Source organism: Ambystoma mexicanum, chromosome 13 (assembly GCF_040938575.1).
Source record: "Ambystoma mexicanum isolate Mex_15411 chromosome 13, UKY_AmexF1_1, whole genome shotgun sequence".
Taxonomy (NCBI): Eukaryota; Metazoa; Chordata; class Amphibia; order Caudata; family Ambystomatidae; genus Ambystoma; species Ambystoma mexicanum.
The window spans coordinates 51,888,994-51,906,479 of NC_090938.1; the positions used below are offsets into that span (position 1 = coordinate 51,888,994).

General features: G+C 45.5%; 1 protein-coding gene across 2 annotated transcripts in view; it reads left to right on the forward strand.

Moving 5' to 3' along the window:
- Positions 1-17,486, forward strand: part of SRGAP2 (SLIT-ROBO Rho GTPase activating protein 2) — a 400,495-nt gene that overhangs the window by 261,337 nt on the left and 121,672 nt on the right. For both annotated transcript variants that reach the window (XM_069633174.1, XM_069633175.1), the window contains 3 exons: positions 7,614-7,829; positions 9,944-10,072; positions 14,159-14,380. In XM_069633174.1, coding sequence (XP_069489275.1) covers positions 7,614-7,829; positions 9,944-10,072; positions 14,159-14,380 — 567 coding nt within the window. The remainder of the gene's footprint in view (positions 1-7,613; positions 7,830-9,943; positions 10,073-14,158; positions 14,381-17,486) is intronic.

Sequence of the window (17,486 nt, forward strand, 5' to 3'; positions counted from 1 at the left end):
TTTTTTATATTGAGGTCACATGGCCACTGTTTTCAGTTCTAATTCCACAATACCCATCAGTGTGCAAAACTGGAGGATACAGCGTACACAGGCCGCAGAGAGGGGAGGGGGGGCTCTTGGCTTTAATTTAGTAGATGTCAATGCACTTGGGTGAGCAGGAAGGTCGCTCCCAGGACTGGACACTGTAAATGCAGCTTTTACAAGAGTCCAGATTGTACCTGGAGACCAAGCTCTGCGCCCGTTGATTGTGGTTTTCTGCCGGAACGCTAGCATTCCTAAGAGTCCCACCCCCACTAATGTGTACCCATGCATTACATTTAAAGAGAAACTCATCAGCAATTAATTTGGTTAGAAGAAGTCTCTGCGATAAAATAGTCAGCAGATGCTGCGAATTGATGTCTTGAAGTGCCAGTCTTTTGAAGAAGTATTGCTTAATTGGCATATGGAAGGGACATGGCTGATTACAGTGCCTAAAATAACAAATGATGGAGTAACCTAAATTAGCAGCGAATGTAGGAAAGCGACAACAAACTTCTTAAACTTATCTACATCGCTTTTGTACAGTTGCTTATATCGGGATAACCACAGTTGAGTGTAAGTTATGCAGCCATCTTTGATTCGTTGCTATTTCCATTGCTCTGGCTACTGTTGTATTTAAATCTCATCAGTAAACTACTTTATCAATCTTTCAAGCACTGTCTTCAGAATCACTGGCTAATACAGTTTACGTTCTGTGACTTGTCTTTTTAATGATGGACACAGTCTTAAAACTTGAGCAAATAATTGTTCTTTTTTTTATTTTTATTCAATGCTGCCGCTCTTGCCCTTACCCTTACCCAAGGTCTCTGTGCTCAGCATAATCGGCAACCATCTTTGAATGAGCAAGTCTTCTATTCTCGGGCTGATCCTTGGAGCCATCTTTGTGAACGTAAAATATAAGGTCCTCCAACTTGTTCCCAGGAGCCATCTTTGCCAGACTCGGCAATCGGACTTCTGTTCTGTGGAAGCCATCTTTCTGGAAATGAAGCAGAGTTTTGAAGCACCCAAGATATCATTGCAGCTGTTCCACGAGAGTGGTGATTGGTTGTTGTAAAATCAGTTTGTACCAAAGGCACTGTCGCGATTAACTTTGGTCCGCTTTTTTCATTATTTGCGCCACTTTAGAGGTCCACGTTGTAATCTTGTGCTTGTGCACACCGTGGGAATCCCAGGTGAAAACATTTCTAGATGTTCCCCAATTTCTTTAAACCATTTTGACCACTCTGCACCCCGCTTGAAGCCGTAGGAGTGAATTATAGGGTATAGCTGCCCCCAACTAAACCAAAGGCATCTAAGATGGCCGCCTGCAAACAGGCGCATACATGAATAGCCATCTATGCTTACGCATTTACACTCGCCTTGTGGGAGAGTGGGTGTATGTGTTTTACAACGACATATATTGAATGCAATAATTGTCATTGCTTCTTGGGGGGCTTAGCATTGTGTAAAGGCATCACGAAGTATGACACAGAACACAGATTCTACTTTCTAATTGAATGCTTTATTTTTCTTATTTGTCAGGATGGAGTAAGGCCTAACTTGCTCTATACTAAGGTGGGATTTCCCTACCTAATAAACGAAGGATAGTCTGCGTCCGTAAGTTCAAATAAAAATCCTGTCTACGTCCAAAACCTATACTTGCCCTCACAACTAACTGTATACAATGTATAGGGCTATTAGCAGCAAAATAACGTTTTCAAAAATAAAGTTTCAATCTTCTTGCAGCTCTTGGCTTCGACTCTGTTCCCCTTGGCCTCAGGGTTCCCAAGGTCAGCGCAGTTCCAGAAGGCCTCTGGTTCCCTTCCCCAAGTCAGCGCAGTTCACAACATCTCAGGGTTCCCTTCCCCAAGAGTTCAATTGTCCCAGCTTTCTAAACCAATATCAGTTCAAATCTTTAGTCTTCTGGGTTTTCCAATAACTCTATCTGTCTGAGTTCTACTATTGCGCCACTAACCCAAAGGCGTCAGGGCGCACACAAAAGAGAAGAAAAAAAGAACACATGAACAAACAAACAAGGAAAATGGAGGAACAAATAGACATAGTAGACCAAGATAGAACAGCCAACAGAGCCTACACAAAATATTAGTGGATGCTATGAGAGGCAGAGTAGGAAAGATTGTTTGCGCAGTCTAGAGAATTAGCCATGGCTTATATCAAAGTGATATGTTTTGAGCTGTTTTTTTAAAGACAGTGAGTTGTTTTCAGCCAGATATCCAGGAATAGAATTCCACAGGGCTGGAGCCCACAGATTGAAACTAGCACCCCCAATTTTCTCCAATGAAGACCGAGGTTGAATCAAAGAGAAGTCACAGTTGGATCGTAGTATACGTCAGATGGGCTTCTTTTTTATCCTAGCTGTAAGATAGGATGGGGCATCGCACCGCAGGCATGAGGCCAAACACTGCATGCACAGCGCTGTTCTGAACCACCTGCAAAGATTTAAGATTGGCCTGCGATGTGCCAATAAAAAGACTATTACAATACTCTAACCTGCAGTTCACAATCGATGCTGCAATTAAGGCAAGATTGTCTTTGGACAAACAAGGCCGTATTTGCCAGAGAAGCTGAATATAGAAATGGCAGGAAGATTTCAAATAACTGCTCTGCCGATTGAAAGACAATTTGGGATCAAAAAAAGACTTCGAGTGTTTTAACAGTTTTCAAGACTTGGATGGTATTTTGGCCTATCAAATTCTCATATTTCACATCCAGTCTCTTTAATCGTTGTGGGTTGCCTGAAATAAGCAGTTCGGTTTTGGCATTATTAAGAGCCAGTGAATTAGTGGCCATCCAGTTCTGGATTTCCGTGAAAATATGGTTGATACGCTCATGATCTTGAAGGTAGTCACCAGTTAGCTTAATAACTATCGACATAGTTGGCAAAATATGTCTATAACCGACAGAAGTACGCAGAGAAGACTAGAGTAGATATTAAAAAGTAATGGTGACGGGCAAGATTCCTGAGGGACGCCACATAAGAGGGTAGATGCGATGGAAAAGGCATTATTTTTAGTTACTCTCATGCTACGTGGTCCCAAAAAGGATTTGAACCACGCAGTCGCTTCTTTAGAGCATTTACCCACTGTGATTAGTCTGTCTGCCAGGAGTTGATGATGAACAAGAACGAACACGGCGGACAGATCCAGGAGTAGCAGTAACGCAGTGTTACCTTCATCCACGATCCCGGCAATGTATGATTTTTAGTCCAGCAACGCAGTCTCGGTTCCATAATTTGGTCGAAAACCAGATTGCTGGGCAGCTAGTATATCATGTTCTTCGACGAAAGACTGATATTGACACTAAGCGAGCTTATATAAACATTTTAAGATGAAGGGAACATTTGAAATGGCCTGATAATTAGCAGCCTCTGCGGGATCCACATTTTCCTTCAGTATGGGTGTTACCCATGCCTCTTTGATACTTTCAGGAACAAGTGATTCACAGAAAGAACGATTAACAAAAGCAGTCACCCATGGAGCGGGAGTAGAGATGTATTCTCTAAATAGTGCAGCAGGGAAAATGTCCCCTTTGCAAGAGGTGGGTTTGTTTAGAGAGTCCATCAATTACCTCCTCCATAGAAACTGCTTTGAAAGAGAAATCGGGGGAATCAACACTACATTCTACACTCTTTATAATAGGTGTAATATGACCAGATAGTAGTTTAACCTTAGCCTCAATGCGTTTTTGATGAGTTGCGGTTTTGTTTGAAAAACTGTCATGAATATTTTGGCACCAGGAGCTATGCTATCAACATGAGCTGAATCGGGCACAGTACTGCCTTTCAACTCTTGGACGATTGTGGAAGGGTCCTTCGGCCTGGATTTAGCTTTAGCAATCTGGGAATTCAGGTGTATCTCTTTGGTCTGAGAGATGAGTCTTATAGTGTTGCTTTACAGCGAGTCTATAGGTAGAAAGGCTTGCCACAGATGAATGCTTCCGCCATAAGTGTTCTAATTTGCGTTTTTGGGCGCAAGCTTCAATTATCTCAGGTGTAAATGGTGTGTAAGATTTAATAGTACCTTTTATTTATTGAGGATTTAAGGGGGGCAAGTATCTGAAATGCTTTGTCCACTGCAGATCTGATACAAAGACTCCCAGAAGCATGATTTTTTTCAAAGGATGGAAGCAGTGGCAGAACTGTTGCATGAAATGTATCTTGTGTGACTTTTCATATGTTTCTAGTCATACAAGGTGGAGGAGAGACCAGATCACCAGGGAGGATGTCGTCAAGAATCATCTCGAAACATATAAGATGGTGATCCGACCAGATACAAGTATTAATCTGAATGTTTTTAATGGAGAGATTTTGGATAGACCAGTCACCTTTATGTGTAGGAGCATTAATATGTTGCTCAAATTGTAGAGGAGATAAAGATTCAACTAAGGAGGTGACAATAATATCTGTAGGGTAATTTGCCCAGAGATTGATATTACCGAAAATAACGGTGGGGGGAGTGTGACTTACAAGAGTTGCCTACAAAGGCTATTAATTGTTCATCAAAAAAGAGGTGTGTGAATAGGGGGTCTATAGAGAAGTAACAGATTAATTGAAGACACTGGGTTACAATTCAATTTAATGAAGTCTCCCAGTGATCAAATATTGGTCGGTCTGATACATGCAACTTAAGAGTTGATTTGTATAATAGAGCCACTCCACCACCCCGTTTTTCTGGCCTGTTTGAGTGAAAAAATGAGTAGCCAGTAGGGGTAGCAAGTTGGAGAGAGTAAATAGCAGCATCGTGGACCCATGTTTATGTCAAAGCACAGATATCTATTTGGGTTTGCATGATGAAATCGGCTACCTCGTGGCAGTGTTTGACTAATGAACGTGTGTTGAGTAATGTTTTTTAAATTATTAGGAGTTGGTTTGCTCAGTAATGGACTATCCTCAGGTATACACTGAAACATCATCTCCGGTAAAAGAACCTGCTCGGTTAAGGTAGTAGTACGATTTCCAGATGTAGAGGAAACAACCAGGGATTTAGAAGTATTTGTAGTATTATCAGTGTCGTTTTCACGTGACCCGGTTTTAAGTCTATTTCTACGGTTGTGTTGTACGACAGGTATCAGATCACACCGAGATGCCATAATTGTATATTAAGCAGTAAAAATTTACAAATCATGTGATGTAATATTGGAAAGGATCGTAGCAAGTAACAAGTACTCACAGCCACGAACCGTCCCAGACGTGCCTAATCTGTCCAGAAATACAGAAAAGAACTACAATTCCAAAGGGAGTTGTAGTTCTTAGTGACGCTGTGGGTTGGGCAGTATAACCACGCTAAGAGTAAAGCAAATGGCCGAACCCCCAAGCAACAAGAGACACGTGACAAAGGTATATCAGGTTTGTGTAAGGCAGAAACATGACTTTATGTTAAAAATATATTTTAAAAATATGTCTAATTTCCAACAGAAATGCTCGCATTCAAATAAAAATAACAAAAATGCTGCAACAACCACGAAGGTTCTAACTAAAATTAAAACCAATCTAAACTCACTTTGGTTTCTCTGCTTCTTTACTTTCAGTCCACTTCAACAACTGTGGCCAAACACAAACCTCTTGATATTTGCTTTCCTTGACTTTTCCCAAGCAGGGGTCTCTGTCTAGGTGCATTTGTTGGACCACACGGCCCCACCCATCACAGGTCACGCAACCGATACCCCTGTGCACTTCAATATGCTTTCTGTATTCCTCTGACTTTTGCCAACACAGGTTTTCTCTAGTTCAACCTGTGGCTTCCTGGATGCTTTTACCCTTGGCTAGTGCTCAATTTCACATCTCGTATCTTTCGTAGCAATTTTTCAACTTGGCCACCACTTTTGGCTTTCACGTCCAGCTTCTGGCTTTGCCACCACTTTTGTCCCACACCTCTCATTCCGTGGTAATTCCCATGGTAATTCCCATTAGTACCACCTTGCTTCGATTTACTTCATAAGTGTTCATTATGCAGCTTTCTTAATACAGCATCCACATATATTCCTACTGTCTTTCAGTCACTTCGTTATTCAATAATACGTGTTTTCACCTTTCAAAAACACTTGTAATTGTTTGCAGCTTGTTCGGTAGTGAAATATACTGGCTTTGGCCTTCCACAATGCTCATAGCAGTTCTTAGCTTGTTCAGCATTCATACACGTTAGTTTCCAATCTCGAACGCCCTGATGTGTGTTCCCTTCTTGTCACTCACCAGTGTTGTGCAGCAACGCCTTCGGGTTTCCCGGCTTCGCTGCTCTGCTTCACGTCGCTCGGCCTACCTGTCACGGAAGCTACAGTGAGCAGTGTTTCCCGGCCTGTATTTTTGTAACGCATAGCTCTGCGCTACCAATGGCACCCATCGCTCTCCTGGAGACTTGCAACGATTTGGAGGCTTTGGTGCCCTCCAGCTGTCTGGTGAGCACCGGGCAGGGAGGAAAGCAGGGTCTCGGACCCTCTCATGGCCAGCCTTGGCCCCAGCATCTTTTCTGCACTCCTGCTCTGAACGGCTCCTCTCGCGCCCGTTACTCTGCCGCCTGCTTCAATTTTTCAAACTGCGTCCTTCTCTCCAGACAGTCTCTCTCTCTGGGCGCTTACCCTTTTTATACATCTGGGGCTTGGCAAATAACTGCAGGTGTGAGTGCTTAACATTGATTGCCTGACCATGATAAAACCTATTAGCTGGACATGCCTGGCTATAACTGAACTCCCCCACGGCCCTCTTCCTCATCTCAGTACCAAAGTGGTATCTTGGACGTTTGAATGAATGGACGTGTGCATAACTCCTGGTTGTTTCTTTCTCATTTTACTATTGAGCTAATATTTGTCTGGATTAACACGAGGAGGCTGTTGTGTTGATCCCGCCCAAATGATGGTATGTCCTCCAAGTTAGTCTCTTCCTCGTCCCAGAATAAAAATGGCATTTCGGAGAGCCATCTGGAAAGTGAGATAATGGAAAAAGTTGACGGTAACCTATAAAGGTGGTTTGGATCGAAGGTTCATGAAAAGGGAAAGGGGGGTACCATGTCTCATACAAGGACATCCTCTTCCCTATTCTCCAGGTGCCCTCCACACAGGTGGTCCCCCTCGCATCTCCACCCCCATGGTCTGGATCCCAGAGCAATGGCCTTTCCCTGGCCACCTTAGCAGAGAGTGCTGGGAAGAAAGGTGAGGACGCCCTCAGGTGCCTAACAATTGTTATAAGTTTCATGTCAGAGTAGATGGCTCAATGATTTAAGCACATGCCTCCAACAGGGGTCTAGCACCCATTTCTCAAGTTATTTTTCCAACTGAGCTCTGAGCTGATTCAGGTCTTGAAGCATTTTGAGATCAATAGAGTACCATTATTTTGAGCACTCCTAAATTGGCTTAATGTCAGCTATTATTACATAGCTTAAAAGAAGGACGAAACTGGAAGGAGTGCTATATAAAAACTTGATATCAAGAAAATGTTGTCTTAAAAATAAGACCTTTTACGCAAAAGAAAAATAGTTTTGAAGCTGTTGTGCCATTGTAAGACCCCCACCAATGTTTTTATAGAAGACCATCTGCAGCCTGAGACCTCAAGACCACCACATTAACGTTTATGTATTCCCCCACAGGTGATGAAGACCTACCACATGTACAATGCGGACAGCATCAGTGCGCAGAGCAAGCTGAAGGAGGCCGAAAAGCAGGAGGAGAAGCAGATTGGGCGCTCGGTGAAGCAGGAGGAGCGCCAGACGCCCCGCTCGCCCGACGCCACAAGCAGTGTCCGGCCGGAGGACAAGCACGTGCGGCGCAGCTCGGTCAAGAAAATTGAAAAGATGAAGGAGAAGGTAAGCAGGAATCGCAGTGCCTCTTGGCATGGGGTGGGGGGTGAGGAGCGTAAATGTGTGTCGGATTCTATTTACATATATAAGAAGTTTGCCTTTGGTCAGGGTGATGCAGTGCCATCAGTGGGAGAGTATGCTAATCGATTAGTAAGGCAGCGACAGAGTATTCAGTGCTGGAGATTGTGTATGTGTCGTTTGGTTTCACTTCTCTAAATCAGGCCGGTATCGCTGCAAAGGAAAGTGGGGAGTCATAGGGTGGGATCAGCAGGTCTGTACCTCAAGGAGTTGGCCCAGTAGAGTCGGAGGAGGGCCATTGGTTACACCAGGCCTTTCCTTTATGTTGATTACCAGCTACACAACGGAATTATGTTTTACAAACCGCTTTTTTCCTATTGTTGTTATTCTTGCTTGGTTAAAGGTTGTGGGTGTTGATGGGCTCAGTTGGCTAGGTTTGTATGTTGGCTGGGTCAGGTAGCTAGATTCATAGCTTCGGTTGATTAAAGTCTTAGACCTAGCAGACCCACCTAGCCCACCGGTTTGTTTTGGTAGGGTCCGATAATAGTTGGTTGTCGAGTTGGTTGGCTAGTTTTGTAGTTTATCTTAGTCTTTTAGCTAGGTTTGTCGATTGGCTCATTTTAGTTTGTTGTGCTGGTTGGCTGGGCTTCCTTCCTTGGTTAGGTGTGTGGGCTGCTGTCTAGGTTTGTAGCTGGTCTTATTATGTTGGCTGGGCCTATCGATTGGCTTATCTCGGTTGGATGTGTTGGTTGATTGGGCGTTCTTGCTTTGTTAGGTGTGTGGGGCTGGCTATCTAGGTTTGCAGTTTGTCAAGTTCTTTTGGCTGGGCCCATCTTGGTTCCTTGTGCTGGTTGGCTGGGCGTTCTTGCTTTGTTAGGTATGTGGGGCTGGCTATCTAGGTTTGCAGTTTGTCCAGGTCTTTTGGCTGGGCCCATCATCTTGGTTCCTTGTGCTGGTTGGCTGGGCTTTCTTGCTTCGTTAGGTGTGTGGGGCAGGCCATCTAGGTTTGTAGTTTGTCCAGGTCTTTTGGCTGGGCCCATCATCTTAGTTCCTTGTGTTGGTTGGCTGGGCTCATCATCTTAGTTCCTTGTGCTGGTTGGCTGGGCTTTCTTGCTTTGTTAGGTGTGTGGGGCTGGCTATCTAGGTTTGTAGTTTGTCCAGGTCTTTTGGCTGGGCCCATAATCTTGGTTCCTTGTGCTGGTTGGCTGGGCTTTCTTGCTTTGTTAGGTGTGGGGGGCTGGCTGTCTAGGTTTGCAGTTGGTCCAGGTCTTTTGGCTGGGCGCATCTTTTTGGTTCGTTGTGCTGGTTGGCTGAGCTGCCTTCCTTTGTTGGGCCCGGTGTCTGTGTATTACTCGCCGTCTGCTGCGTATCCCCATCTCCGAGTCACACACTTGTTGTTATGCACCTGATTTCAGTTCTTGGCCCTGGACTGGTGGCAGCTGTTTCCACTCCCTGCCCTCTGCATGGTCCTAGCTCCCTCTGTGTATTTTGCTATGGAATCGTTCCTCATCCTTTGTTGTCCCATCTCTGCTTACTCGTCCTTTCAGATCTCCCCCTCACTCGATCTTTGCCTTAGTCTTTCATTTCTGCTCTTTTGTGCACCTGTTTCTCTCCCTCTGTCTCAGGGGAATCTTTCACTCATGGAGGTTCCAGTACTGCCAAAGCTTGTAGGGTCGCTCTGTATGAGGGACAGTCTGTCCTTTGTGCTGTTGCAGCTTCCCGGCGTGCTGCTGCTTTTTCTGATCTCTGTGTTTCCTTATTGCAGGATTTTGATTTTCTTGCCCTTCTCTTTGAGCTCGGGGAAGCCCTGTATTTTCCTGTAGAATTGTACATGGTATATTCTCTAGATCTTCGCAGAATGAGTGCAGTATGCAAGGAAGCAGACCTAGTTTTCGGGCAGATCTAGGTCTGTTAGCTGTTTGCAGCATTTCATTTTTCTTAGCAATCATTCCACATTTCATCTCTTTGAACGATACCAGAGCTGGCAAAAAAGTCTTGCTGGCAGGTAAGTACATTTTTTAAACCTTTTTAGTGGTTCTAAAAAATCTTCACATACCAACATATGAGTAATGTATGTATTGGTGTGTGTTTATGTTTTTTAGCGGCAAGCGAAATACACTGAGAACAAGCTGAAGGCCATCAAGGCACGGAACGAGTATGTGCTGGCCCTGGAGGCCACCAACGCCTGCGTCTTCAAGTTCTACATCCACGACCTGTCCGATCTCATGGATGTGAGTATGGGCGGCTGGATCCGGAAGGCTGGAGCCAGGCAATTAGAGAACGGCTGCTAGTAGGTGACCGGCTGAGTCAGAAGGGCTGGGTTTGGGGCCAGTGGCCATAAGGTTATAGTCTGATGACCGCAACCTGTGCTTAACCCACTATGCTATAGTCTTGCTCCCAACCTTGGTGTGAAGGCCTAAAATGGTAGGAGTCTTTGTCATTTGTGAGAAATGTGCACAGTATGTTAAATGTGGTAAATAAATATATTGGCCAGTACATGGGCATTCACCTACAGCGCCTTGAGCCCATACCAGTGGCAAAAGGTGCTTTACAAATTACATTACAGCGCCAAGACCACAGATAACCCTGCTGGTCAGTCTTAAGAATGCGGTTGGGTTTCTATTCACCCACGCTCACCATTTCCTTTCACACACCCCCCACACCCTCTAACTCCCCCATATGCCCTATTGTGTTTTGTTTCAGGAGCCTAGCCTCCATCTTCCGTCATTCTCTCGCCTTCTACCGATCGTTTACGTCTCTTCATTTTTTTTTGCCCTGATCTAATTAATGTTTTATTTTTTTTTGTGGCTCTGGGCCACACGCCGAAATAAAGATTCCCCGGCTGCGAGGGGTTAACCCGCCAGCCTGGAGGAAAGTGCTCTGATACGCTGTCATTAAATTCTGATTTAAAAATGCGATTTCCCCAGGGAGCGCCCGCATGCAACATTTATTCAGCCACACCGAGGCTGGCGAACTGACACACTTTTTATGAAGATGTTTAATAGATGGAATGCGGCGTCTTCGGTGGCCGCCAATCCCCACCCCCCCACCACACGTCACGCAGAATGCGTGAGGTTCAAGTGGAAAGTGATTGATTGGGCGGGTTTTGGGCAATAGCCTCCTTCATAGGTGGGTGGCTGGAGCACTCTTATGGAAAAGGTGGGTGAAACACACGAGGGTACGATGGCCAATGTTTGCAGGGTGTGTGCTTTGAGGACAAACTGCAGGCCTGTGTTGTGGCCATTGGCCATATGCAAGGCCCACACTTTTGAGTTGATTATTTAAAAGACACTTGCGTTTTATGGTTTCTGCTACATAAAAGATTAAAAGATCATTATTCTTTTTTTAAAGAAAAGAATCACTTCATTCATATTTGAGAACATGCACGCTGTTGGTTTCTACAGTACTCTATTAGGGTGACTAGATTTTTAAAAAAGAAAACCGGGACAGGCCATAGAAATAGAAGTAATGTAAAGTTAATGTAAATACAAATACAACTTTAGTCCTACTTCTATGTCGCAGGCCGTTGTGGGGACGGGGGCGGGTGCTCACAGGCACACTCCTCTCATTGAAGGAGAGCGCCGGGAATGGGTAGAGGGAGGAAATGGGGGTGCGAAAAGCATTTCACGCCCCCATTCGCGCAGGAGGAGTTGCAGGATTTCGAAATTGGGTCCTGGAAAAAAGCGGGACCGTAGCCAACCACCCTTGGAAACCCTGACTGCGTTTAGAAAATTAAAAAAACTCCTGGGACGCCGGGTGATTTCCCGGGACTGTCCCAGGAAAACCGGGATATCTGGTCACTCTATACCAGGGGTCTCCAACCTTTACGTTGGCTAGAGCTACTTGTAGTGGAGGCCAACAGTGGAGAGCTACTACTGGGCGATATCGGGGGTTGGGATATTTATAAACCTTGGAATTTTGACCAATATTTTTTGGGCTCGATTATTTCCCCTCTATAAACAGATGGAATAACATATGCCCTCACGATTATATTAAGAACTTCATAAACCTCTTTGTTGCATTATTATTTATTAGTAGCTGTCTCATAAAGACAGATATTTGTTGGACTACCACAAAAATATCCTGTCATTTTTGTGCCCCTTCCTTTGCGTTTTATGCAGGCTTTCTACATGCTAGGCTCACTATTGTTTTCCAAATGTGCATTTCACACTTTCATTAAAAAAAAAAAGTAATTTCCAAATTGAAAAATGTTGCTTGCGTTCACGAGTTTTCTTTGAAATGTTTTTTTTTGTCAGACACCACACATACTCCATTATTTGCCGGTAAGATAGCTCAGCGGGTTGAGCGCTCGCTGCTGGGATCTGAGCGTAATCTGCACGTCGCAGGTTTGAATCCCGGCAAGGCCAACTCAGCCTTTCATCCTTCTGAGGTCGATAAATGAGTACCAATTTCGGTTGGGTAATAGTGCATGTAAATATGTGCTCTGTAAAGCGCTTTGGATTAAGGCGCTATATAAATTACACATCATCATTATTTGTGTGCCCCTCTGTGTTTTAGCACAAGTTAAATTTATAAAGATGTTATATGCTTGTTAAACTGGTTAATCACAAATAAATGCTTCTGTTATGCTAACAGCAGTTTTTAGGAAATTAAACTGTGGGTTCATGGGTGCCAACTTTTGATTTTCACTACAGGGGCAGAAATATCCCCACCTCAGCCCTGAATATAAGCAAGCAACCAGCCCAACCCATACCCTGGCCAAACACATTGTATAGCACTTTTTTTTTATAAGGCATTGCAAAAAGTCATTCGATTAACAACCTGTAGTTTTGAATATATAACATCTCAGCCTCTGTCTGTCAACCTGCTGAGGTACCCTGGTATGCTTCTACTGTACAGCGTGTCTATGGATCGCTTAATGTACTAAAAGTGGGTGTACCTGTGTCATGGAAGTGATTTAAAGTGGAAATGTACAGTGTGGAATTTGGAAAGAAGCCACATGAAAGAAATTGCACCATTTTTTAAATATTATTTTGAACATTTCCAGGCGAGGAGCAGTGCTACTGTGATATCTTCATTGCGTGGTCACAATGATCCTGCCCAGCCCCTCCAACATCTCTGGCAAACAAGAGCAGCTTGCTTAAGCAAGACAGTGTCGTGGGGGCGCACAAGGCTAACTGTGGTACTGCAGGCGGCCTGCAGAAGCAGAACATGATACTGACATCGGTCAGTGGATTTACAAGCAGCTCCAAGTGGCACAGCAGCAAAGCTCTCTGCCAGGGTTCGGATCCTGAATACAGAAAACACACCATTAAATAATATAATTTAGGAAAATGTTTATTTTTCGGTATCTTCAGCGCGGGCGACTGAAAAGCTCAGGCGAACTACTAGTCGCCCGCGATTGACTGTTTGGCGACCTCTGCTCTATACTCTATATATTTTTTAAATGTACCCATGTTTATACATTCAAACTTTATAGCAAATTGATGTACAATTTATGTAGCTGTGTGCTCGTCCCGGAGTGTTCGGGCTTCGAGGTGTTCGAAACGTAGGATATCCGTGCTTCGAGTGGGTGATGGTGACGTCACTGTGAGCCCCCCCCGAAATCAGTCCGTGGCACCATGCTAGGAATGTGATGTTCTACGGTGACGTCACTCCCGGATCCCTACTTGACATTGCAGCGTATCTGCAGTCATGTGACCACAATCCAATGTTACTCTAGAAACCTGATGACTTGCTGCGACAGCACTCCAGGTACCTTTACGCAAACATTACCAAAGCCTAGAACATTCTCCAAGGCGAACGGGCACATTTTATAAACCTTTTTGTAAAAACTTTATTGAACATTAAAAAAGAGAAAAATTATGTTAGCATTTGACACGAGAGAATTTAATGGGTGGGGGTGAGGGGGAGGAGAGAATAGATCCCACCCGAGGACGAGGAGACGTCTCCTCGTCCTCGGGTGGGATCTATTCTCTCCTCCCCCTCACCCCCACTGTCCAAAGTCATGCAGGTAAAAGTGGCTGGAGCGGGCAATTAGAAGTGGGGGGAGGTGGGTGATGGGGTGTGGAAGTGGGCAGGGAAATGAGTGGAGGGGGCGCCTACACATGAGTACTAGATGATGGGCTATAGGATGCATTGGGCAGGTTCCTGGAGTGTCTTAAATGTGAATGACTAGGCTTGCCAACGTTTGGGCAAGTTGCTGGTTCCCCTGTAGTCCAGTCAGTCTCTGTGCAGTAGCGATTGTCCAGGGGGGCATGGAGGTGGACTTGGGCATAGCACTGGTAGTTGGTAGCGATTCTGGGTCAGGACACCCGCATGATATCTCTCTGGTCTTTCTCTCCCCGTCTCTGCAGTGCTGTGACCTGGGCTACCACGCGAGCCTGAACCGAGCCCTGCGTACCTACCTCTCGGCAGAGTCCAAGTGTGAGCAGTCGAAGCACGAGGGGCTGGAGTGCCTGGAGCACGCCGTGGACAACCTGGACGCCAACAGCGACAAGCAGCGGCTGATGGAGATGAGCAACAACGTCTTCTGCCCCCCCATGAAATTTGAGTTCCAGCCTCACATGGGGGACGGGGTCAGTTCCGTCCGTGTGCTTTTTCTTATCCTAGCTCCACTGTCTTGTACTTGGTACCTGGCCCAAAACCATATTGATGTGCTGTTATCGGCTCTTCTTTGAGGGACAAAGGGCTAAACCTCAAACTTGAACTGGAGTAGTGGAAGGGCCGGCTCCAGCTCAGTGTTTGTTCGTGAGGATTTGAAGCTGAGCAAAGGTTGCCAAAGTAAGTTGTGTTCCATGCGCTGGAACAAGGCTCTTTATATAATGATTCAGTTTAATTTTGAATTTTGTTTGCCTTAAATTTCTATTTTAGAGGCAGTTCCTCCTTTGCGAAAACGTAGTTGGTTTTTAACCTTATAGCAAGATATGTCCGACAAAGTCTCAGGAGGATAGCTCGGGGGCAAAGTGCTCGCCTTGTAAGCAAAACAACACGGAGCTACATAGGTTTGATCCCTGGGTCCGCCCTTACAAACCTCTGGGTATTAAGCACGTTATAAATAACCTATCATATCATGTATCTTCAATTTAGGATTCATTTTCACTGCGACTGTTCTAAGCTGCTCTAAAATCAAAGCTTTACATGAGGGTGATTTTTAGGGGTAAAAGATCAGAGCAATGGCTGCCCATAGACTCTCGGCTATACACAGTATCTAGACACTGACGCCAGCCCCTTCCCCTCCCTCTTTGCAGTGCTCTGGAAGGTAAATTGCAAAAGGGGGCGGCCTGCCCAAATTAGCTACAGTATACTTTGTGAAATCTCTTATTTTAGAGCCAGGGTGTACACCCTGTGGTTCTTCAGATGTTTTGGACTAGATCACCCATAATCCCACAGCATTTACTATGCTGGATATGGCTGATGGGATTTGTAGTTCAAAATATCCCAGGAGCCCAATGTTGCAGACACCCAAATTGGAGAATTTACTACACATCATAGGCGCAGTAAAGTCCTGTTATTATTTTGAATGTTTGTTTTTCTTTAGTGCAGTCTTCACATGTTTCGTGACAGAAGTGGTTTCATCAGGACTGACTTAGGATATTTTAAAGAGCTTATTCTCAGAGAGTAACTTCAAGCATACGTGTTTCGGACACCATCATTTTGGGGACCTTCCCAGTATTATTGCATTTTTGAAGAGCTGGTGCTCTGTGCGGGCATTTGCGTCTGTGGTTGGGCATCGCCCGCCGTCAAGCTCTTTGAAAGATCTGTGCGTGCGTGTTGCTATGGATTCCCGATTCTTTCTGGTGATGACCAGCGTTTAAATAACCTTCGGTCCAGAGAATTGGTATTTACACTTTTTTCATGCTGGGATATGGGCAATCGCCACTCTAGCTGAGTTGTGGACATTGGCAGGTGCACTGGCCATATGAGCAGGAAGGGAGGACAGGTGGGGCTGTGAGGGAGGCTGATGGAGGTGGGGGCCAGATGTGAAAGGGACCTTGAATGCCGGACGGGTCCAGATCAGGACAGAGGCGCAGGGGTGTTCCTGCACCCCATCTGGGGAGATCATGCAAGCCCAGCGCCTCAATTATGGATAGAGATGCCAACTAACCAATTCCACTAACAATTTCCTCCTCTGCATACACCTCTCAAACTCCAAACCAAACACAACCACAAACCTACAGCACAAAAACCCACACAAACTTCACTGCATTGCAACGACAAAACAAAAAGACACACAGACTCACACAACCGTACACAGCGACTACCGGCCGCAAACACCCCGGGCCCAGCCAACGGACCCACCGGGCTGAGGCCGCCAACAGCACATCACTGCTCTCTTGCAGCTTTCCAGCTTCCTCCCACTAACTCGCCCTCCCTTCCTCTTTCAGAGCAGCCAGAGCGCCCGAGGGCCACTCCGGTGGTGATAGTGCGCAGTACAAATGTCCTTTAACATTAACATTGAGAAAAGGTATTGATGCAGCCCCACCCCACCCATTAGACGCCATATCTGCTTATATTTTCTATTATATGCAGTCACTGCACTCCCTTTTTGAGGAACCTTGCGCCCCCGTACATGCTTAGCCCCCTCCCTTTAGAGTGCCAGCTCCACAGATTGAAAGCCACTGGTATAGAGTGGCGTCGCCTGGATATGCCCGACTCTCCACGGGCACACGTTTGTGGTTTAGGCATTTGAAACATTTGGGAAGAGTCTACATTAGTTTCAACCTGGCGATCTTTTTCTCCTGAAGTTCGGGCTGATTCGAACATTTGTAAAGTGCAACTTGGTAGTGGCCGGGGCCTGCAGACTCGTGGCTTTCTGCTAATGTGGATGTTTCCGCCTCTTCTGGTACTTGTCTGGTATGAAGTGAAAGGAAGCGCCCCCAAGTTAGCACGATCCTCCCCGCAATAGGAGACAATGATGGACACTCCCGTAATGGGAATAAGGCCAAGACAGAGTGCTGGTGAGCGTAAGTGGGAGTTTATCCAAAGAATAGGGCATGCAAAGAACTCTGCAACCTCCGAGAGCGCTCTGTCTGACAATAGCAAAGACAGGCGTATTTCTAATACAAAAAACGTCATCAAAACCTACACACTATAGGGGGCACAAGTTAATTGGGATTGGGTGGCGTCGACTAACTATAGGTGTTGCTGCAGCTTGGTTGGTCCGGGTGGGAGGACGTCACTGGTCAGCCTCGTGGTAGGGTTGGGCCTGGCAGGCCGGCTTGAGGTCATCCGGGCGGTGTTGGTATGCTGGGGCAGCCTGTGACAAAGATGAATACCTTTCCTGACTCGTTTGCCCTAGGCCATGCACACTGCAGTTATTCAAGAAACGACATTTAAGTTCATCAATAAATCGCTCAGCAGTTTATCTTATAAAATAAATGCAACACATGAGGAATGCACCTCGTGAGAGGTCTGGTAGTTGTCGGTTGGGGTGAGATTTACCTGTGTCCTATTGACCGGTATTTTAGGTCGAGGGGCTGGGCTCTGGGGCCTGGGCCGAATGATACATGTTTGTCTGCTGATTATATAAATGGGTCTCTGTGTCTTGTCCCAGCTTTGCACGGGGTCATGATTCTTGGGGTGGTCTAGGGGGGTTGTGGGATTTACGAGTGGGTGCTGGTAGATCTGTGGATTCAAACGTGGGTTTATTACTGTGCTGTAAATAACACAGGTGGCGGGCTG